This window comes from Crotalus tigris, unplaced genomic scaffold (genome assembly GCF_016545835.1).
Source record: "Crotalus tigris isolate CLP2741 ecotype Arizona unplaced genomic scaffold, ASM1654583v1 scf7180000017639.5415321, whole genome shotgun sequence".
Lineage (NCBI taxonomy): Eukaryota > Metazoa > Chordata > Lepidosauria > Squamata > Viperidae > Crotalus > Crotalus tigris.
The window spans coordinates 419996-444316 of record NW_024096532.1 but is presented as its reverse complement, the minus strand read 5'-3'; the positions used below and the strand labels follow the sequence as shown (position 1 = coordinate 444316).

The 24321-nt window shown below is 42.3% G+C and overlaps 1 protein-coding gene across 14 annotated transcripts in view; it reads right to left on the bottom strand.

Moving 5' to 3' along the window:
* The window catches only part of EPN1 (epsin 1), a 66472-nt gene that overhangs the window by 30739 nt on the left and 11412 nt on the right, over nt 1–24321 (bottom strand). For 9 of the 14 annotated variants that reach the window (XM_039334953.1, XM_039334955.1, XM_039334959.1 and 6 more), the window contains 4 exons: nt 22478–23007; nt 21452–21701; nt 7984–8123; nt 907–978 (listed from right to left, as the gene is read on the bottom strand). In XM_039334953.1, the coding sequence (XP_039190887.1) occupies nt 907–978; nt 7984–8123; nt 21452–21701; nt 22478–22705 (690 nt within the window). In that variant the 5' untranslated portion in view covers nt 22706–23007. The remainder of the gene's footprint in view (nt 1–906; nt 979–7983; nt 8124–21451; nt 21702–22477; nt 23008–24321) is intronic. The other 5 variants (XM_039334962.1, XM_039334957.1, XM_039334961.1 and 2 more) reach the window with 3 other exon arrangements.

Sequence of the window (24321 nt, the reverse complement as noted above, 5' to 3'; positions counted from 1 at the left end):
TCAGATCAGGTTTGAAGCATCTGCTACTGTTGTTTCTGTTTTGCATGAAAAGTTATCTTCAGGAAAAACATCCGAGAAAGAGAAGTGAGCGAGATGCTATTCTAACCTTCCAACAACTAGTTGCTGCCAAATAATGGAATCCTGAATTTTGGCTGCTTTTGTCAGTAGTTCATAAAAGTGGAGTCCAAGTAGAAGCATCTTCTAGTCACTGCAACTCCCTCAGGCTCAAAACTTATATGACCTTCAAGGTGCCCAGCAATCTCAGTGTTAACTTCTCATTCTAGGATTTTTACTAGCTGAAACTGGCTGAATTTCTAGTACTTTATCTTTTCATCTACTGGGTGAATCCAGTAAAATCCAGAGATAACACAGATTAAGAAAAAAAGTCTTCTTTTTCTTGCCTTTCCACCTCACCTTCAGCTAAGGTGAGAAAAGAAATCTGAAAAGACATCCAACGCTTTGTTTCAAATTGTGGCCTTCCTTTCCAATTGAGAGTCTGATCCCTCTTTCTCATCAGCAACTCATAAGTACATTTTCCTCCAGGATGTTGTCTCCAAGCTTCTGGAGACATTCATCGAATACCTTAGCTGGCCTGAATTAAAGTCATAGCCCAGTCAAGCTTAGGATACCTGGATTGACCGGTTTATTAACCAGCTTCTCACTGGGAGAAACTTGGAAACTGGTCAACTGAAGAATGGACAATTAACCCGGGAGTGGATAATTCAGGAAGCCTAAAGCTGAAAACGGAGAGATTGTTGCCATCACCCTGCTTTGGATGTGGACTTGGAGAGACAGAGAATGCCATGTTAGTTAGAAAAGTGTGAGGGGTCAAGACTAGCTCAGAGAAAGTGGTTTAGTTGATTATTTCAGGAAGAACTGAGTGGGGTGTCATGACAGCAGTCTAACCTTGTCGTGCTCCTCTTTGCTCAAGCTAAGGGCTAGCTGGAGCTGTAGGTCTTCGTCGGCCACTGCAGGGGGCTGGGAGGGAAGAAACACAACATAAGAGGCATGGAATGGAGTTTGACACATGGAGAGGAAGGAGGAGAAGACAGACAGACGGAGGGTATCTCCAATTCTCAAAGCCATTTCCACACTGGGTTGCAAAAGCCCAATCAATTGAACTAACCCAGGGGTCTGCAACCTTGACAACTTTAAGATTTGTGGACTTCAGCTCCCAGAATTCCTCAGCCAGCTGGGAGCTGAAGTCCACAAGTCTTCAAATTGTCAACGTTGCAGATCCCTGAACTAGCCCATCACCTCCCAGATTTTGAACTGCCCAATAATATTCAGTTTCTGAGATAATATTTGTACCTCACGATTGAACTGTGGGGTCCTGGATGTTCTCCAAACTTGGTTGTTTCCTTGCAGGTGTTTTATTGCCCAATTAGATAATATTATCAGTGCAAAACCCTAGCTGGGTAATGAAATGTCTGCAAGAAAACTACCAAGCTCATATCCAGTATTTTCCCTCAAAATTGGCCAAACCAGTTCTAGGTATACTTGCGAAGTGTGATTTCTAGGTATACTTGCAAAGTGTGATTTTTCTTCCTGGCTACAATTAAACAGTTCTCACAAAAATTTCAAAAGCACTCCAAGCCCTAAGTAGTGTTCTAGTAAGCAAAAGCAAACTGTATTGGGACCATATCGTGATATATGTCGAGAAATGTGTCTGCACAGGTCCAAGAATCAGCAAGATATCCTCACTTTCCAACCCTTAATAATCACTTTAGGTGGGATCACCCTTCCCAATCGGGTGTGTTCACATGTGATGGACGTCCACTTCCATAAATGATGGGAACTGAAGTCCAAGCCCTCTAGAGAGCCACCAGGTAGAGAAGGCTGAAATTGGGTAGTCAAATGAACAAAATAGGATATGAAGAAATCAGGTTCAGAATCCTGCTATGATACTCATTTATGAGTTCTCCCTACACTCTTCCAACACAGTGGAACAAGGGCCACAGCCTGATGGTATCTGGAAAGTGGATGCCTTCTCGGTGGGAGAAGAAAGACATATTTTTATGCTAATGTCCATGTCTGTGAAGCATCAGCCTGGCAGCTATAGAGAATCAGAAACTGGATGTAGGCAAGTGAGCTGTCAGGAGAGAGGAGGAGGGAAGACGTTGACTGTGCAGCAGATGTAGAATATTCTGCTCCTTCTGTCTATCCTGTATAAAAGCCAGGCACTGGAGAAGGGAAAGCTCCTTCCACTAACGTAGGGGTGTCAAACTCAACTTCATTGAGGGCTGCATCAGCATTGCAGTTGCCCTCAGGGGGCCGGGTGGGTGTGGCCAGGATGGGTGCAGCCTACTGGGTGGGCGTGGATGGAGTGGGCGTGGCCAGCTCTACATCATTCGCATCAAGGGGGCCTGTGGGGGCCTGGGCAGGAGTGGGACAGATCTGAGGGTCTCTGGCAGAAAGGAGTGGGACCAGGGCAAGTACCAAGGCATGGTCCACTGGAGGAGCCTTACTGTTCGTCTCAGGCCATGCGTGCGGGGGGGCGGGGCGCTTATGGAGCTAACACTGAATGCGTTTCACATAGATGGCCACCACAAAATTGTACATTGGCTCCTGGCTGGCCTGGTCCAGGGCCAAGGCAGCGGGGGCCGTTCCCTCACTGTTTCCAGGATGGCTTCGTGGGCCATGTGAAACCACTTCGTGTGCCGCATCCGGCCCCCGGGCCTTGTGTTTGACATATCTGCACTAACACTATGGAGAAATATTTCTCTCTACCTCAACTTTCCAACTTTCGGATCAAATCATCCCAAGCCCTCCAAAAAAAAAAAGTAATTACTTTTTTTTCCTCATTCAAAAAAAAAAGTAATTACTTTTTCATTCTTGAACATAACAGAGGTGTCAAGAAGAAGAAAAATAGTCTATACCACATCTAGACTGTTTTTTTTCTATCCTGTTACCTAGACATCTTTCCTTAATACAAATAGAATAAAAATAAAACCTGGCACAATGGCACAGATCTTAATTAATATCTCGGTAAGAATTTATCTGCTTTCCGTTTAGAACAACAGGGTGGAGGAAATGCTGCATGGAGGGGGGTGGTGGTCAAGGGAAGTGGAAAGAAGGTGCCAAGAATAAACAAGGAGCTGAAAATAAAAGAGGACCAGGTGGGAGGGGGTTATTGGGGGGAGGGGAGGGAGCACAGAGGATCAAATCCGTCTGGAAGGAGCCACAGAAACAGGAAGAAGCTGACAAGAGAGCACCGGGAAGGAGTCTCAAAGGTACTTTATTATTATTATTATTATTCAAAAGGCACTGGACTGTTTTTTTTCATTTGGGAAGAAGAAAAAAAAAAGCTTCACTTCTCATCCAAGAAGCTTCATCAGTTCAGGAAAAAAACAATCCGGTTGCCTTTTGAAGAAAAAAAGCACCTCTGAGACAATTATGACTTGGAAGATTGAGAATCTCCACAGACACTGGGAAGGAGTTTTATGTTTGGCGAGTCACATTGGAAGTGTAGGAACAGCCACTCAGCTCAGTGATGGAAACGAACAGTGGTTGGACAGCAGCAGGTCTAAGGAGAATTAATGATCACGAACAGAATTTAGGGCTTCGCTTTCCCTATGCAGAGTGAGTGAGCACATCTTTTTCCATCTCCTCCATTCGGTGGAGGAAGCAGACTTCTTAGGAGAGTGAGAGGATATGAAAACTACAACAGAGGAAAGGTAAACAAAAGAGCATCCTTAAGGGGTTTTGTGTAAACCAGGAGTGTCCAACCTTAGCAATTTTAAGACTTGTGGACTTCAACTCCCAGAATTCCCCAGTCAACTATGGGAATCGGCGCAACTGATCCACAACATGAAGCTATACAATGCCTTCCTAGTCATGGCTGCCTTCTTCAGTTGGAGCCACAAGTCCAGGGGGACTCCCAAACTGTCCACGGGATCTGTCTTGGGCAGTGCAATCCCATCCGGAATGAGAGATGGGAAGTCCTTAGAACAAGGGGATCCTAAAACCCAAAGTCACTTGGTCTTACTAGGGTTGAGCCAAAGCCTCTTGCTCTCCATCAAGTCTCCCACAGCCTCCCGACATCAACAGGATCTCCACAGCATCACTCAGAAGGACCAGGGTGGAGATATATAGCTGGGTATCAGCTATAACACTTAAGATATGTCTCATCCCAAATAAAGGGATGACCTCACCCAATGGCTTCATGCAGATATTAAACAGGAGAGGAGAAAGCATTGAACCCCATGTAGTGGAAGACATAGACTGGGCCTCTCCTCCCCTATCCATGTAAACTGGAACCAGCCCTGGAGGAGGAAGGAAAGTCAGATCACCACCATACTGCCCACCCCACTGCTGGAAGCTGATTTTACTTCCAACGGCATTGGACGATTTGTGGACAGCAATTCAACCCTTATGCTGACCAGATGCATTACAAAATACTTAAAGCTCAGCTATGCTCAAAACAATCCCTGTCAAAATTCAGCTCCCTGGCCCTAAGAGCTCCAGTCAAGTTATTTTAAACAGGGATCATATTCTCAGAAGAGCAACAGCTGAAGGAACCGATAGTATCAGCCTCCTTCCACAATTCTCTGTCTCCTGCAGACATAATTGTTAAACCAGATCCATGACTCTCAACAGCTTCAAGTGTACATTGGTCTGTTCTGCACATTTTACTAAGCTATAACATGAGAGCTACAGTCCAACACATCTGGAAGACATCAGATGAGGGAAAGCTGCTCTAATAAAGCAGCCTCTTTAAAAAAGATTTCTTCCTCAAATCTGATTCCCTCTGGACTTTGCGATCTATTGCAACTAACAGCCCAAGGCCACATGATCAATGTTCCAAGATGATGAACTTTTAAACCAAGCATCTGTCAGAATCCGGGTTGAGAAAGGCTCCCTAAAGCCTTATGATTTTTCTTTTTGATTAATTAGTGACACACACATTCTATTTCTGCTTTTATTTGCACCCATGTCTGTTTGCACCATTCTTTTTGGTCCAGTTGTCATTCAATCGGGCATTGGGCACTTACTCACAAACCCTCTTTAGCCTCTTCAGCGTCAGGCAGTGACAGCTTCAACTCAAATTATTTGATCTGCAGGCAATTTCAAATCAATTTTCCAAATTAATCTGATTTGAAAATGTCAATGCCTAAATCAATCTGATTATTCCAACTGAATCAAGGCTGATTAAAATAGCCTTTAAAAAAAATAAAAGTCATTTACAAGTAACCTTTTAAAAACTTTTATACTATTAAACCCAGGGACTTTGTCACTAGCATCTTTTTAAGCTGGGCTGGGAGCCTATTTGAATAGGCAGGACAACAAATGCACAGCAGAATTGGAAGTAATTAATAATTGCTGATAAAACAGCAGCATGATAAGTGGAAACAAAATTGAAGATTGGCAATTGTTTGAAATTACAGCAGCCATGAGTAACTGCCCAGTCCCCAAAGTTATGGCCATTCCAGTCCCCCTCCGGTTATATGATCAAAATTCAGGGGCTTTGCAGCCCACCCACAATTAATAATTGCGTGTGTGCTTCAACTCCTCTCTCCCTGTCGTCTTGCCCTCATCTCTGCCCTTTTGGCCACCCTGCCCTCCACCAGCTCTGCCACTCTGGGTTCTGCTGGCCTTAGGTTCCATTCGACTTGCCAGCCTGCATTCCTCTCACCTTGCCAGCTCTGCTGCTCCCAGCTGGCCTTCCTCATCTTCTTCGACCCACTGTTGACAAGGCGCGTCTGGCCTGGCCCTTCACGATGCAGCTGCTGGCTGCACTAGGCTTTCTTCCAAAGGCAGCATGCAGCCTTGCCCAAATCACAGCTGGCTTTCTTACCAGGTGGTGGACTGCAGGATGGCCCAAAATGGCAGACAGGCGGGAGATGGGCAGGTGGGGGAGCCAAAGAGAAGGCAGTCCCTTCAGTTACTGAGGCTCGGGGCTAGGCGGGCCCAAGCCAGGAATGCCTTGGATTGGGGTGAATCCTTGCCTAACAACCCTTAGGGATTCTATGAACAATGGGAACTGCTGAGATTCTCACTGTTGAACAATGAAGTCACATGATGTTGTATTTTATGACTGTTCGCTTAAGTGACAGAAATTTAGATCCCAATTACTGTTGTAACAAAAACTGTACTTTTTTTGGCACTGAGCAACCATCAAAAGGAGCTGAGTCATTGGGGTTTACCATTCATAAAACTTTTTTTATCATCAAAGATGGGGGGATGCAGAGAAACACTGGGGAGGAGGAAAGAGCTCTGAAAATGATCTCAGGTGCCTAAGCAGAGTGGTCCCCAATCTTTCCGGCTTCGCAGACTGGGTGGGTGGGTGGGAAGAGGAAATGGTTTCGTGACAGCAGCAGATGCAGGTGCTTGCGAGCACAGCTCCATTTGCTCACATGAAGCTCCTTTTGTGCCAGCGGTGGGCCCTTGCTCAAATGGAGCTGCATGTGGGCACCCACCTGCCGCTTGAGTAGCCCAGTTCTGAACTGACCGTGGTCCAGTACCGGGCTGCATGTGGGAGGTGGAGAGTCCTGCCTAAACAGAGAGGTTAGGAAAGGCAATCCTTCAGGTACCAGACCTTAAGAGGCTATGAGGTCTCTGCAAACAGCCTGAGGGGAATCACTGGCTGCTCTATTAGCTTGCCCAGCTGCCCTAAACAAGGGGAGCCCTCTTAGAGCTTCTGATGTTACTCAGAGGGGATTACAATTGCAATTAGAAAATTACAAACATAATTGGGACGAGGCTATGCTTTGGGATTAGATCTAATGCAAAGTCCATGATGATATCACTCCCAAGTGTGGGGGATTTTAAAATTTAAAAATTTTAAAGCCTGCACTCTATTTCTGATTCTCTTCATGGCCTATAACACAGATATCAAATTTGATCACATCATGTGACGTATTGCAACGTATCACAATGCTTTTTGCCTTTGCGAAGCTGGGGTGGGCATGGCCTATGCATGATACATCTGGCCTGCAGGCCGCCAGTTTGACACCCCTGGCCTACAGCATATGTTCCTCAACCTCAGCAACTTTAAGTGTGTGGACTTCAACTCCCAGATTCCCCCAGCCAACAATCTGACTGTGGAATTCTGGAAATGGAAATCCACACATCTTCACGTTTGATGAAGTTGAGGATATTGGGTTAAACCAATGGTTCTCAACCTTCCTAATGCCGCGACCCTTTAATACAGTTCCTCATGTTGTGGTGACTCCCAACCCAAAGGGCTCTCCAAGCGCACCGATGCCACCCACTCACCACCGTGCCCGGGGCTCAGCGCGCCTTGCCTGTCCTCGCCTCACTTCCAAAGGTCGCCGGCCTACCTGGCTCCAGCTGGCTGGGGAGGGGGGGCAGAAAGACTGCTCCACCGGCTCCGCCCAGCCTGGTTGGAAAAGCATCCAGGCGGGGAGAGGGAGAGCCAAGAGGGCGACAGTGCCAGCAGAGCTTAGTTCAGCCTCCTCCGCGGAAAGAGCCATGAAGCAGCGCAGCTTCTCTTAGGAGATGCTCGACGGAAACGAATCCGGCACTGCAACGGCCCCCAGCTCAAAGCCGTGCGGAGACGGATAGAGGAGCAGTGTCTCAGTTCCTAAGACCATCGGAAATATGTGTTTTCTGATGATCTTAGGCAACCCCTGTGAAAGGGTCGTTCGACCCCCAAAGGGGTCGCGACCCACAGGTTGAGAACTGCTGGATTAGAATAACCTATGCAAGTCTACAGTTGTAGCAGCTGCCCATTTTTTTAACCTGATAGATGGTGGGGAGAGAAAACTTCTGGAGATGTTTTTTCCTACAAAAAAATAGGAGAATGGGCCCAAATCAAAATAGTATTCCTGATCTAATAAAGTTTTATATTCTTTTACATGACAGTTCTTAAGCTTCAACAGATTCAAATGAGAACTTGCACAACAAATAACAGCCCCTCCATTGAAATATACAGTATTTTATATCCCAACAGACAATGATCATTTGCCCATTCTTTGCCCCACTTCCATGCATCCAAAGAGCTTCCAGTGATAGATTTACCTTGGCGCTTACCTGCTCCGCTTCCTCTTTACTCATGGCCAGTGCCAACTGTAGCTGCAGCTCTTCTTCCCCACTGCTCTGGGGCCATGCTTGCTCTGCTTCTACTGGGGCATTTGCCAAAGATGACGAAGCAGAAGAAGCTGAAAAAGAAGAACAGGACAGGAGAGAGTTGGTCCAGAATGCAGATCTTTTCCATCTAACTTGAAGGACCAAAGCAATCTGTAAGTGTGATGTTGCAGGCAGGCAGAAAGGAGAAGATGATCGATATTTCTCCTGAACAACTGCAAATAACATATAGCCTCTCACGCACCCTTATTTGTGGTTGTCTTTATGACAGAACTTGATTAATTTTATAGCAAATCTATGCACATTGTGGTAACTTTAGTGCTGTACCGCATTTTGGTTTATACATTGTTCATTACATTTCTCCTACCGTTGCAGAACCTCAAGTGCAGGTTAGCAAGATGATCCAAAGGCAACACTTAAAATCACCTAAAATTGATAAACGCCGATCAAAACAACTGAAGGAGTAAAATGTAGTTACAGCTATAGCTAAGGAGCCTGACCACACTTTAAGACTAAGCAAACCACGGTATATGTGCTACAGCATGTCTCCATTTCATAAGTTTTGAATTCCATCTGGATCCAGTGAAAACAAAATCCTGCATTTCCAGGCTTGAAGTTTCCTGTCCCTAGAGAGTGCTGGACAGACTTAAAGACTCTGCTTCACATTTTTTGTTCAGCCAGCAAGCTTCCTATAAGAGTCATATTTTCTGGATTATCTATCTCAGGGCTTTCTGGAATGACAAAGTAGGGACAAAGTTTTTTTTTTTCCATTTAGTTCAGACGCTATAAAAACAACATAAAAACATTAAACCAAACGGACAGTCCAGATTAAAATAATCTTACAGGCAACAAAAATCAAACAAGGCAGAGATCCTAGACAAGTAATGATACATCAACCGCAGTCTTGGGACCAAAGCCAGGTTTTCTGGAGCTTTCTGGGGCCCTGGGAGTGAGGGCGCCATCCTTATCTCCGGCGGGATGCTGTTCCAGAGGGGGACATGATAGCAGTGTTCCAATATCTCAGAGGCTGCTACAAAGAAGAGGGAGTCAAGCTATTCTCCAAAGCGCCTGAAGGCAGGACAAGAAGCAACGGGTGGAAACTAACCAAGGAGAGAAGCAACCTAGAACTAAGGAGAAACTTCCTGACAGTTAAAACAATTAAGCAGTGGAACAACCTGCCTCCAGAAGCGGTGAATGCTCCAACACTGGAAGTTTTTAAGAAGAGACTGGACAGCCATTTGTCCAATATGGTATAGGGTTTCCTGCCTGAGCAGGGGGTTGGACTAGATGACTTCCAAGGTCCCTTCCGACTTTATAATATATTATTATTATTATTATTATTATTATTATTATTATTATTATTATTATTATTATTATTATTCTCAATCATCGCACAGTCAGCCAGATGTTCAGACTGGATTTGGCATTTTGTCTACCTATCGAGTCCTTACCCAGGACCTGGGATAGGCAGATGTGGATGTTTGATGGTATTACAGGTATCGTCGCAGGATGGAAGCAGTTCCTAATAAGGCCGCCTTTTGCAATTGACTAATAGCAAATTTGTCAATGCCAATGGTGTTCAAGTGGTGCTCCAGTTGTTTTGGGATTGCGCCCAAGGAGCCTATGACTATTGGTACTACCCTTGCTTGCTTTTGCCACAGTCTTTCTATTTCTATTTGTAGGTCTTTGTATTTTGTTATCTTCTCCAGTACTTTCTCTTCTATTCTGCTGTCTCCAGGCACTGCCACGTCCACTATCCAGACTTTTTTGTCTTTCTTATCGACAATTGTTAAGTCTGGGGTGTTATGTTGCAGGTGCTTGTCTGTTTGAATTCTGAAGTCCCAGAGCAGTTTAATTTTATCATTTTCTATGACTTTCTCTATTTTATGATCCCACCAGTTTTTGCTTACAGGCAAATGATATTTTTTGCAGATCTTCCAATGCACCATTGTTGCTACTTTGTCATGTCGCTGCTTGTAATCAGTCTGTGCAATCTTCTTGCAACAGCTTACCAAGTGGTCCACTGTTTCTTCAGCTTCTTTGCATAGGCGGCACTTACTGTCTGTTGCTGTCTTCTCAATTTTGACTTTGTATGCATTTGTCCTTAAGGCTTGGTCTTGTGCAGCCAGAATTAGTCCCTCGGTCTCTTTCTTCAATTTTCCTGCTCTTAGCCATTGCCAGGTTTTATTATTATCTGCTTTCCCAGCTATTTTTTTAATGTATTGGCCATGTAGTGCTTTGTCTTCCCATGCCTCTATTCTGTTCTTCATTTGGTCTTTCTTGTAGGCCAGTTTGGTCTCTCCAGTAGTCAGTAAGCCTTCCTGATATACTAATTTCAGTGCATCTTCATCATTGTTCTTCAGATATTCTTCCAAAGCCATTTTTTCTTCTTCAACCATCTGATGTACTTGTAGCATTCCACGCCCACCTATTTGCCTTGGTAGATAAAGTCTATCAATGTCACTGCGTGGATGAAGGGCATGATTCATTGTCATTATTTTTCTGGTCTGCCTATCCATTGCTTTTAGTTCTGCTTGAGTCCAGTCCACTATTCCAGCTGTGTACCTAATGACTGGGATTGCCCAGGTGTTGATTGCCTTTATGGTATTTCCTCCATTGAGTTTGGATTTTAAGATCTTCTTCACTCTCTTGATGTATTCACCTCTAATCTTTTTCTTGACTTCAGTGTGCTTGATGTTGTCAGCTTGAAGGATACCCAAGTATTTGTAGTACTCTTCCTCATCCAGACTCTTAATGTTATTTTCGTGGGGCATCTTGATTCCTTCAGTTTTCATTATTTTTCCTTGTTTGATAGTAAGTGTGGCACATTTGTCCAAGCCAAACTCCATTACAATATCTTGGCTATATATACGGACAGTGTTGAGCAGCGATTCTATTTCAGATGATGTTTTTCCATACAGCTTCAGATCATCCATGTAAAGGAGAGGTGGGATAGTCTGGCAGATGTTTTGATGTTTGATAGCCATGTCCTGAGTTATTCAGTATTGTTGACAGAGGAAACAGTGCAATAACAAATAGTAATGGTGATAATGAATCTCCTTGAAATATTCCTCTCTTGATATTAACCTCTCACAGCTTTTCACCATTGATCTGCAACTGTGTCTTCCATTGTGCCATCGATTTTTGCACAAATTTTCTGATGTTTCTACTTACTCCTGTTATTTCTAGGCACTTGATTATCCAATCATGTGGCAGAGAGTCAAATGCCTTTTTGTAGTCAATCCATGCAACCTTCAGGTTGGTCTTCCTTCTCTTGCAGTTTTCCAAGATCATTTTGTCTATTAGGAGTTGATCTTTTGTTCCTCTGCTATTGGGGCGGTTTCCTTTCTGCTCAGGTGGAAAGAGATTGTTTTCAACTAGATGCTGTTGTACTGCATCATCTACCACACCAGTTAGTAATTTGAAAGTTGTTGGTAAGCAGGTAATTGGCCTGTAGTTACCTGGTGTTGCCCCTTTTGCTGGATTTTTCATTATTAGGTAGGTTTTCCCAGTTGTTAGCCACTTTTCAATTTCTCCGCCTTGTAGTATATTGTTGAACTGCTTGGCAATGAGTGGGTGTATAACAGTTAGATTTTTCAACCAAAACCTATGCAGTTCATCTTCACCTGGTGCTGACCAATTTTTGATTTTCTTTGCTCTTTTTTCTACCATTTTTGTTGTTATTACTAGTTCTTTCATTTCAATTTCTGTTTTATTTGCATCCACCTCTTTTAACCAAGCTGTTGTATTTCTTTGGGTTATCCCATATCTGCTTCCAGAATTGCACTGTTTCTTCCTTGTCAGATACTGACTGATTCCTTGCAGTTTCTCCATTGATGGATTGGTAGAAACGTTTCTGATTGGATTGAAATTGGAGGTTCTGCCTATAGTTTGCAATTCGAGCTTCATATCTACTGATTTTCCTGGCTATAGCTGTTATTTGTTGCTTTATTATTTCCAGTGCTTCCTGATCTTCCTTGTTTCTAAGTGGTATTTCTTGATTAGGTATTCTTTGGTCTTCTTGTTCTTCAGCTTCTTTTCTTTCATCTGTTCTAGCTTGCTTTCATGTGATCTTAACTTGCTGATCTTATTTTCTAGTCTAACCTTCCATTTTTCTGGTGCATTGTTTGTTTGTTTTTCTTTTTTGTTGATTTTACATCCCAGGTATTCTGTTATAACTGCAGCTGTGCTGTACATTAATTGGTTTGTTTCTTGCAGTGAATTGGTGCTTATACTTGCTATTGCAGTATTTGCATCTTTTAATGCTTGTGCTAGCTGTATTATTATTATTATTATTATTATTATTATTATTATTATTATTATTATTATTATTATTATTATTAAGGCATACTGCCTTGGTGTCACAGGATGACAATATTTAATGGAAGGAGCACACCCACTCTGTCAGAATGTATTTTGTGGGCAGAAACGATTGGAAAAAAAGCTATCACTCAGATATTCAGGCCCTGTAACGTAACAGGGCTTTTATAGGTAATACCCAATACCTTGAATTGTACTTACCATGTTTCCCTGAAAATAAGACAGGATCTTATATTAATTTTTTGCTCCAAAAGATGCATTAGGGATTATTTTCTGGTTAGAGCTTATGTTCAGGGAAATATGGTACTAAATGCGTCCGTCTGGCTGACGATCTTAACTGGTTGTTATTTTTAGGGTGGAGCTTATATACTGACAAATCATGCTAAGGTTTATTTTCCGGTTGGGTCTTATTTTGGGGAAAACACAGGAGAAACCAACTAGCAGCCAATGCAGTTCACATAGCAAGGGTAATAAATGGGGCACACACAAAGGCCCCCTATTGCAGTTTGTGCTGTTGCATTTTGAATCAGGTGTAGCTTCCAGAGAGTCTTCAAGGGCAGCCCCATGTATAGGTAGTCCTCATTTTATGACTGTTCAGAGTTACAACGGTCATGAAACAGGTGATTTACAGCCCATAAAAAAACTCTGACCATCATCAATTGTTGTGCTGGCATCTCACATGACCACATGTCGGGCGGGTCAATTTTACAATTTGTTGCAGCATTCCACAATCATGTGACTATAGTTTGCAATGAATTTTGCCAGTTTTAGCAAACAATGCCAATTCATATGAATGGCTTTGCTAAACGGCTGCCATGAAAAGGGCCAATAAAGTATTGTTGGTCATGTGTGCGCCTTGACATACGACTGCAAGACGTTAAGATTGTAATCCCGGGCCCAACTGCAGTTATAAGTCAAAGACTAGAGCACAATCCTATAGTGCAGAGGTCTTCAAACCTGGCCCATTTATGACTTGTGGACTTCAACTTCCAACGTGCCTAGCTGAGGAATTCTAGGAGTTGAAGTCCACAAGCCATAAAAGGGCCAAGTTTGAAGACCCCTGCTATAATCCAATCATGAGGTGCCCAGGACATGAATAATTGTCTGAAGGGCCTCAAGGTGAGTGAGAGAACTCAAACTTTCCAATTATGTGTACTCAGAAGATTTTTTGCCTGATGGAAATTATTTTGTCAGCCAAAAGTTGGGTTTCTTAAATCAAGTGATGTGATTTGACAAAATGTACATGGTACATTGAGTACATTGAGAGTTGGCATCTCTCCCAGATGGGTTCCTTCAAAAGGAAATGAGGTGATTATTTCTAAACTTTAGTTTATTGCATTTTTAAAGCACTATTTCAAAGACACAGTGCTGATCAACAGCATGAAAAGGCCCCCTAATTAACTCTACTTATACACAGAAAGCCAATCGGCGCTACAATTATTTTATTTTAATAAAAAATAGGGAAAGATGTAATAGAACAGGAAATCTGGAACTTATGTAGGTTTTTATATAAGTAGGTATTTCCTCTCCTGAAATTACAGGCAGTCCTTGACTTACAACCACAACTGAGCCCCAAATTTATGTTGCTAAGCAAGGCAGTTGTTAAGTGAGTTTTACTGCATTTTTAAAAAAATGTATTTAATTGATTTTTTTAACATAATCACCTTGATATTTGGTAAACGGCACGTTGTCTGGGTTTATATTTAAAAAACAATAACAATTAGTTGCTATAATTCTCTAGTCCACATAGTAGCTTTGCTTGATTTTCTTTTCTTCTCTTTTGTCAACCTTAAATTAATACTATTCTTATTATTTTGATAAATAACAATTAAATATATATTTTTAATATTTCTGCAAATAATAACCACATCAATATAAAGCTTCTTTTCTAACTGATCATCCCTCGTCATAGATCCTGTTTACAAAATTCTTATTTAAATCTGTTTTTCCCGCAATATTCAAAACATTCTTACCGGTTGAGATTTTCTCAAAGTTAATTACACTTAAGTATTTAAGTCATTTTCCTCATACAGGCCATCCCAACACTTTTACATTTCTCATGTCTTAAAAAAAAAAAAAACACCACTTTTTAATGACCTTTCTTGCCAGAGTTGTTAGGTTAATCACTGCAGATTTTAAGTTAGTAACATGGTTGTTAAGTGAATCCGGCTTCCCCACTGCTTGTCAGGAGGTTGCAAAAGGAGATCACATGACCCAGGAAAACTGCAACCGTCATAAATATGAGTCACTTGCCAAGAGTCTGAATTTTGATCACATGACCAAGGGGACACTGCAATGAACGTAGGTGTGAAAAATGGTCCTAGGTCACTTTTTTCAGTGTCATTGTAAACTTTGAATGGTCACTAAATGAATTGTTGTAAGTCAAGGACTACCTATATCCAGAATGTTTTTTTTTTTAACCAACTGACTAATCTAATTTACTTTAAAGCAGTGAATGGATTTTCATAGTGCAAGGCCAAAGAAAGATATGGCAGGTTATAAAGTTATTTCTCCATAAAACCACACACAAAGGCTCCCTTTTTGCAAAATTGGCTAAAAGCCCAGCTTACATTATGAATCAAAGGCAAAGCAGACAGCTATCAACAGGATCTTGATCAGAATGAAGCTCAGGAGGGTCAAACATTAAGTCCGAAATAGTTTTAATTATTTCAGTACCTTCCAATAAAAAAAAAAAATAGTACTCCTATCTGCCCCTACCTCTATAATATATGTTTAGAGAAGGGAAGCCTTCTCAGGAATTCTCATTTCCTCATCCAGGTTACATTGGCTCTTATCTCAAATTAAGCAACTTTTGGTGACCTGGGGCTACACTTAAAAGTTGTTTTGGTAGGGGCAAGAACTATGGCAGATGGAGGAAGGGTGCTGGGTGGGTCGAGCTGTGTTTTCACTTTGTTCACAGGTGTTTATTTTTTTCCCCATTTAGGACAAAGACGGGAGATTTTTTTCCTATATGGCATATACTCCAGAATAGCAGTGACTTTTCTGCCACAAAAAAGCAAATCAATTGAAACAAAGGCTATAAAAAGGGCTGTGATGTGCAGCGTGCAACTCATGGGCTGGAGACTGCCCACCACAGCTCAATCGCCATTGCGGCTTGTCTTCTAAACCTCCAAGTCAACTATTACTGCCTACTAAGGAAAAATACTACGGCTCCACTAATGCTTCTGTCTTACAAACTCGGAACAGGACAACTTGCTGGGACCCACTCTCCGTGGGATGACTTGCCGTGGCCACCTTGCTGTGGAACAACTCACTGTAGGATAATTCAATTTAATTATTTAAAATAATTTTAAAATAAAAATTTTAATTGTTGTTGTTCACATTTTATTTTGTCCCTCCTTTTGCATCCTTTCCTTTCCATTCCATTTCTTTGATATGTGTAACTTTTGTCCCATGGCAAGTTGTCTCATGGGGAGTTGGACGTAGTGAATTGGCCACAGCGAGTTAGCTGTGTCCAGTTGGCTGCAATGAGCTGACCTAGACCCTTACAAACTGATAGGAAAGTCTACTAGAAAAGATCACAGATGCCAAAGCCTACACGTATGAGCAGAAGGTGGTAGTAAATATGGTGTATTAACAGGCTGTTAGCCATCCTCCCCTTTTACATATATTGTTATAATTTATAAGTCAGAATCTTTGGGGTCTGACAACTCACCAAGCTAGAACCAAACAAATTTTAGGACTTAGCAATCAGGGAATCGTAAACGTTGCAATAGGTGATTCTCTGAAATCATAAATGTTATTTTTAATAAGTTAGGTCTGATCCCTCCTCCCCCAAAAAACCTGGCCATGTTTCAAAAAGTTCTGAAATCCTGGCTCTTTCTCCAGACCCCACATTATAGAGTAAGTCTCACATATGATTATCTTTTAATCATTTCTTTTCTTCAGGGCTTTGTGTGAGGATTTTGTTCTTACTGTTTGTCTGATTTATCGAACTGCTTTTACTCTATGCCACCCAGAATGCTTACAGAGTTGGACAGCATTATACAGTCCATTTCGAAAATTAAAAAGTAAAGAAATAAAATACATTTCCTGGAGCAAATAATTTGAGCTGTTTCACCTACTTTTAATCATTGTATTTTAAATTGTACAAGTGAAGCAGTTACGGAATCTTTGCACAACTTTTTTCCAGATGATTTTGTTGGCTTCATATTCCCAGCAGTATTTTCTGACAAAAACTATAGTGAATTATTCTCCAGTAACCAAAAAATAATAATGTGGAACCAAAAGATATCTAACTTTCATCATGCTTTCTTGTCTCAAGCTAACTTTTATTAACACAAAAGCTTTTTACTTACTAGATCAGTGGTTCTCAACCTGTGGGTCGGGACCCATTTGGGGTCGAACGACCATTTCACAGGGGTCGCCAAACAATGCAGTCCACCATTTCCCCCCCCCCCCTTTTCCTTAGCTGTGCTACTTCCTTTTATTCTATTGGCTTTTGAAAGCCAATAGAATAGACTCTCTTGAATAAAGTCTAATTCTATTGGCTTTCAAAAGCCAATAGGAATTGTCCAGGCTGTCTCTGCCCTGCTGAGCCCGCCAAAAGTCCCATTCTGCAAATGTTGCTGCACCAGCTGAGTAGTCCTCGACTTACGACAGGTTTCCTCGACTTACGACCGGTTGGGGGGTCACGGCATTAAAAAGGTTGAGAACCACTGTACTAGATAATAAAAACTTTTCCATTTTGAAAGGTAGGTGTCTAAAATAATTACTGAATTTCACTAGCACATAACTACAAGCCAAGCCATCAGACATGAAAAAAAATATTTCCAAAAATCTGAAATTCACTAGGGTGGCCAGTGGATCCTCAGTACCTTGTAACTATTTTCCAATGATCAACAATTCATTGTTACGCGCTGCAGAAATGAGAAATTCTCCACTTTGTGTTATTAATTCCAATTCATTAAATATGTTATAAATATATAACCAAATCAAATTACAAAATTGTATTGGTATTTTTGATAAAACAAGTGATTTTAATAGACAAGTTTAAATGTTCTGTAAAAGAAATACTATGCAAAAAAAATCAAATATCATTTCAAAATAGTATTCTATAACAAAAAGAATATAGTATTATTGCCATTCATAGTGTAGGAGAAAAAGTGGAAGAACCTGGGGGAGGAGTTAAAAGAGGGATTAGCCTAGAATCCCTAAGAAGCTACAAGTAGACTAATCCAACCCCCTTTGAATTCCATTGACTTTTATTGAACTTCAAAGAGGTGCTATTGTTGAAAAGATCCCTATGCATAGGCTTAGCTATAAATCAGTTTAATTGGTTCTTCATGTCTGGACTTGGTCTCCTCTGTCTGATACATAAGACCTCATCTCTAATAAGAAAGGGAAATAAGATGAAAAATAACTTGACCCAGAATATGAGAATCCTTGGCTAGCCTTAGCATCTATACCCGTGGTGGCGAACCTGTGGTACGCGTGCCATTGCTGGGCTGAGCTGTTCCCTTCTCCTCTCTGTGCATGCGCAGTCTGGGAATAGGCGAGAGGCTATAAAAGGAGCAATTTTCTGCGGAAGCAGCATTTGCTGCAGACAGCTTGAGAGCGAGCACAAGTTGGAGCGGACAGCAAGCGAATGAGCGACACGAGCCAACAGCTTGGTGGCCACGCCCACTTGGTGGCCAGGCCCACCCGACACCCGGCGATGCATAAGTGGGTTTTGGGTTGCAGTTTGGGCACTCGGTCTCTAAAAGGTTCGCCACCACTGAACCCTCAACTGAGAATTTGAGGTCATCCAAATGGAGTTATTTTAAACAAGAATTACTTTTAAAATATCTGCTACCTTCTCCTGGTAGAAGGCTTTGGCTCTCTGGAGGAAACGGAGAGCCAAACACTGATATAGAATGATTATCGCTTTCTATTCTAATCCTTTATCTTCTCTAAGCTAAGCATAAAATGACAATATTTATACCACACACACAGAGGCATCATTGTTTTTCCATATAAAATTAGAAACAAATTCATCAAATTAATACTGCTCCAGGAATTGCTCTGGTCTTCAGGCCACAATAGTAGCACTACTAGCCAAAGAAGTAAAGGTGATTGCAGCATCTAGAGCCCAAAATACACAGATGGGGTTTGACTAGATGACCTACAAGGTCCCTTTCAACTGTTATTCTAACAACATGCATTGTGCTGACCACATTACCAATCTCTATTGCAGATAAATTAAATATAGTGAACTCAAGGGAAAATTTCTCTGCTTCCTGACACCTGAAATATGACCGACAGCTTTGCTAGTTAATCATCATTTTTCCCAAAAGGCTTTGGACAATGGTTTTTCCTACTCCCACAAACACACCCAAGAAACTTAATTTATGAGGGGAGCACTTCAGAAGAACTCAATAGGACTTGCTATTTCATATCTCTCTTATATGGTGTCATAGTTTTATTGTTCGTAAATTTGTTTTAGAAATTGAAAGCAACTTTCTTATCTTCCTTTATCTACTGTACTTCAATCAAAGGGTGTAGGAGTGTTAACATTACACATATCATGAGGTTGCGAGTTGATTTTTAACTACAGGGCATTGCTTGGGATGTTCCTCTGGGCCAATATGGCTAGCAGTCTATCTTCAGCTCCATTTGGGGGTTGGAGTTGGGTGAGGGGGGAGGTTATGCATATTCCCTTTTTCCTTTTTCTATTGAATTCTCTCTAACAATTCCCCAGTTCCCTGTATTTCTGCTGAAATGGTTACAACAGGAAGCAAACGCTGCACTTAAAAAAAAAAAAAAAAAAACTGAACCTGCCCTACCAGATGTTGTGCAAACAAATGTGGTGGAATTTGATCCAGATTATCAATATGGAGAAAGGGCACCAGCAGATCAAGGAGACCTGTAACTCAATCTTAAGAGCTTGGCAACCTGCCAAATTGGTGAGAGTTGTATCAGGGGCACACCTTTCTCTGAAGGCATAATTTCAGAAAAATGAACATAATCAAGACAGCCGGCCTTTGTACCAACCTTTTGGACAATGGGAAAAATGATAATTAAATAGCAGAGCTGTCAGTCATACATCAGGTGTCAGGAAGCAGAGAAATTTACCCTTGAGCTCACTATATTTAATTTATCTGCAATAGAGATTGGTAATGATGTCTTCATATTGTCCTTCTTGCTGTCCGTAACCAGAAAAGAAAAAGTGCACTGGAGACAAGTAGCAGGTTCAGATTTTTCAAACATCCTCATAATTGAACCTAAACAGCCAAAACAATCCAACTTCTACAAACAAATTCCAGCACATCACCTTATTTCATATTGCACAATCAGGAATTTCCCAAAGGCATTTGAATCTTAGCTCTTAAAACAATATGGTAATTCTGGAAGTTACAGTTCTATCACTGTAGAGATGGCCAGGCTGAGACCAAGGGAGGGGAGGGAACAAACATGTCATCAGTCTCAAGTCCCTTCGCACCCACAAGAGATACAGGTCCAGACCACCTTGAATTCCGTTAACTCTTATCTATTGCCAATTTGTTCTGACTGCTAGTAGTTCAGATTCTTGAAGAGAGTATTAGTATGCTGTATTCATTTGCATTGACTTCCTGTGCTTGACAATTCTGTTATAACTGGAGGAAACCAGAAGCGAGAAATGTTGCTATCTGGGAATGGGGTCACAATTGGTGCCTTGCTCCAGTATCAGAACAAGTGTAACATTCATCTGTTCATCAATTTCTGTTCTAATGCTTTTTCTCCAGGCTAAATATGACAGTATTTATACCATACACCCAGAGACACCATTGTTTTTCCATAGACAATGAGAAATTAATGACATTTGATGAAATTAAGAATGCTCTGGCCTTCGGGCCATTGTACAGATAATCAACGTTTAGCGACTACTATTGGGACCAGCAACTGGGTCATTAAGTGAAGTGGTTGCTAAGTGAAACACTGACTGTGCTTACAATTTTACCTCAGCTTTCCTTTGCTTACAGACCTGCAATGGCGTAAATGTGAGGATTGGTCACAAAGCTACTTTTTCATCGTTGTCATAACTGTGAACGATTACTGTATAAACATCGACTTACTACCACTTGCTTACTGACCATTTGGAGTTACAACAGACACCCCCCCAAAAAAGGTACTTACGACCTGGATTTGAAGTTCTGATGGCCACACACACCCCATGGTCGCATGATCACATTTGGGGTGCTCGGCAACCAGCCTACATGTACAGATATTTACAGCATCCTGCAGTCATGTGTCCACAATTTACAATGGGTATTTACTTCCAATTTCAAGCAAAAAAAACCCACTCATTGCAGACAATGGGCTTGTTTATTGACTACAGCCGTGGTGGCAAACCTATGGCATGTGTGCCACAGCCTTCTCTGTGGGCACATGCGCCATCACCCCAGTCCTAGGCCTTCAGCTGGGTTTTATAAAACCTTTTCGTTTTAGGCCTCCACCGCCGTATGCAAAAAAAAAAAAAAAAAAAAAAAGATTCAATCGATCAATGAATTTCAACTTCTCATGGGGAAAAAAAAGATCTTGCAAAGCTGGAATTGATTGAACTTTTTAGTCCCATCCAGTCTGCCGTTACCACCGCAGCCATGCCCACCTAATTGGCCATGTCCACCCAATTGGCCACACCCAGCCAATGGGCCATGCCCCACCCGGCACCCAACGATACATAAGTGGGTTTTGGGTTGCAATTTGGGCACTCCGTCTCTAAAAGGTTCGCCATCACTGGACTACAGCATTCCCTTAATGACCACTGATTTGCTTAACCAGCATGGTGACCTGCTTAGATGATTGCAGCAACTCAGAGACCAAAGCACACATACAAATTAAATGTGGTGAACTCAAAGGAAAATCTCTCTCCTTCCTCATGTGCAATATATGATTGACAGCTTTGCTATTCATTCATTATTCTTCCCATCATCCAAAGGAAGAATGTGGTTCTGTCCTACCCTATGAAATACATAGACTAAAATACACAGGGATTACTCCAACAATCTCATTATACTGAAGAGGAATCACTTGGAGAATGAGAAATGTGGATTTGGATAACAAAGAAAACAATGTCAACTAGATCAAGGCCCAGAGAGCTTACCGGTTGCGGTCTGGGCCAGCTTCTCCTTAGTTTTAAGAGCATGGACCCTCTCTTCTTTGAGACGCTCATCGTCTTTAAGGAGGGCCACCAGCTGCTTGGCCTTCTCCCGCACGTTGACCCCTTGATCTTTGCCATCCCGGTCAACGTACTGAAAATCCTTTAGTGTTTGGATGGCGTAGATGTTCTCTTTACACTGCTGTGCAACCCGCTCTGAGCCTGTCTTGATTAGGTATTCCATAAGTGTCATAGCCTGGAAGAGATGCAAGAAGAAACAAACTCACGACATGCTTAGAAGATAGCCCAAATTTAGCCACTTGCAATGCCCTGTGTTCACGCTTGGTTTCCGGCAAAAATGGCCACTTGGACAAAGGGTTCGCTTAATGACCAGCACAAAAAAGTTGTAAAGTCAGGTGTGGTCACATGGACTCACTTAATGACATGTTACAAACATAATATGCAGGCTTAATTGCGATCATAAATTGAGGACTACCTGAATGATGGAATCCCATCCCCTCACTTTAAAGCCTCGCACCCCACCCCAAGCATTAACTGTGCTCCTGGGCTACCAAAACGTATCCTAGTTTAGAAGCTTTCTAGGGTTTCAGACCTTTCCAGTCTTTCCTGAGGATATCATGATCTGAATTTGGGATCGGATGGATGAGAAGTTGGTTCTCTACCACTGACCAACAGCCCCTCCATTTGCATGTTTGAGGATTAATCTGCATTTGAGAATGAATTCACATATTTGGACTTTTGAGATAAAGCACACAGACTGCCATGCACATATACATTCTTCTGAATACTGTGCTGCATGTGTCCAAAGTAGTACGCCTTCTATAATAAAATCACACCATAATACATATGAATGTATTCCACTTTCTTAATAAGGTATCTGTGGAGCAGTGTGGAAATGCAATGAAACAGACTTAATAGTGAATCGCTATGAAAAAAACAGAACAGGAGAGTTACAGCACCGTTACCAGACAAATATATATTTCCAAAAACAAAGAGACGGTGCACGCTTACCTTATAGACATGACGCCAATTTTTCCCATGGTCGTTGAGACGCTTCCAGATCATGCTCATGATTTCTGAGAAGGCTACCACATTGTAGGTGAGATCAGCAATTTCAGACATGAGAGAACTAGATGGGCCCCAAGGGTCATTTGATGTAGCCTCCCGGACCTTGATTTCGGCTTCAGAGTAATTATGTACAATATTCTTCATCTGACGGCGCAATGAAGACGTCGACATGGTGGTGATGGTGGAGTGGAGAATGGGAGAGAGCCAATTTGTACGGTACCCCAAGCTTTCTGTTGATGGCTTTGAAATAAGCCAGGCTAACGGTAGCCAAAAGGGCTCTCTGGGTTAAAGCAAATCAAATTTAACCAACTGCTTAAGACAGTGAATCCTGTATATCCAGTCTGAACGGAACTTAGTTTGCTTCACAAGAGGCAGACCGCGACTTCTGCTCCTGTGACACTTGCTTGAAGTTCCTAGCTGGCCAGGCACTCTCTGAGCATCCATCTGGGCATCGCAGCCATTCCGGGACACGACTGAAAAAGAAAGAGAAAAACTTTTAATGCTGATTTATTTAGATTGCTATCCCACCTTTATTACTTTATAAGTAACTCAAGGCAGACAACATACATAATATTCCTCCCCTCCTTCCCCCCCCGACACAACAACTCTGTGAAGTGGGCTGGACTGAGAGAGAGAGAGTGGCCCAAAGTCACCCAGTCGGGTTTTGTGCCTAAGATGGAACCAGAACTTCAGAGTGTCTTGGTTTCTAGGCAAGCACCTTCACCACAACACCAGGCCTGGAATGAAGGACATTGTCCCTGATCCTATGCATGGTTTGCATGAATCCAATCAGGTCCTGGGAATCAGTCCCAGAACATTATCCAAATTTTGGATTAAAGACCCTTACTTTAGGACAGACATGTCAAACACAAGGCCCGGGGACCGGATGCGGCCCGCGAAGTGGTTTCATGTGGCCCACGAAGCCTTCCTGGAAACAGTGAGGGAACGGGCCCCACTGCCTTGGCCCTGGCCCAGGCCAGCTGGGAGCCAATGTACATTTTTGTGGTGGCCATCTTGGCACTTGCCCCAGTTCCACCCCCTTCTGCGAGAGACCCTCAGATCTGTCCCACTCTTGCCCAGGCCCCCATAGGCACCTTTGACGCGAATGATGTAGAACTGGCCACGCCCACCCAGTAGGTCACACCCACTCCATCCACGCCCACCCAGTAGGCTGCACCCATTCTGTCCACACACCCCTGCCCCCCCCCAAGGGCAATCGCAATGCTGATGTAGCCCTCAGTGAAATTGATTTGACACCCCTGCTTTAGAACTTTCTTTAAGAACCTGGTAAAACCAAAAGTTCCCTCCCAAGCTAGCTTTTAAATTCTCAAGAGGACATCAAGAGAAGTGCATGAAGAGAAGTGAAAAGACCAGACCTGCTTCAAAAATTAACTTGTCATATTGATAACCAAGGAGAAAGAAAAGGACAAAAATTCTACACAGCTCTTTATCAGAGAAGCTTTAAAATAAGTAAAATAAAAAGCACAGTATGACACTTTAGATCAGGGGTTCTCAACCTTTCTAATGCCCTGACCCCATAATACAGTTCCCCATGTTGTGGTGACCCCCAAGTGGGTGTGGCCACCAATAAGAGGGAGTAGGACAGCTAGGGAAAAGGGAACAAAATGGTGGACAGCATGGTTTGGCAACCCCCATGAAATGGTCGTTCGACCCTAAATGGGGTCCCGACCCACAGGTTGAGAACCACTGCTTTAGATGCTACATTCTTTATTTCTGTTGTTTAGCTGTTTTAAAAGATTGTAAGTCTGAAGTTTGTTCTCTCTGGC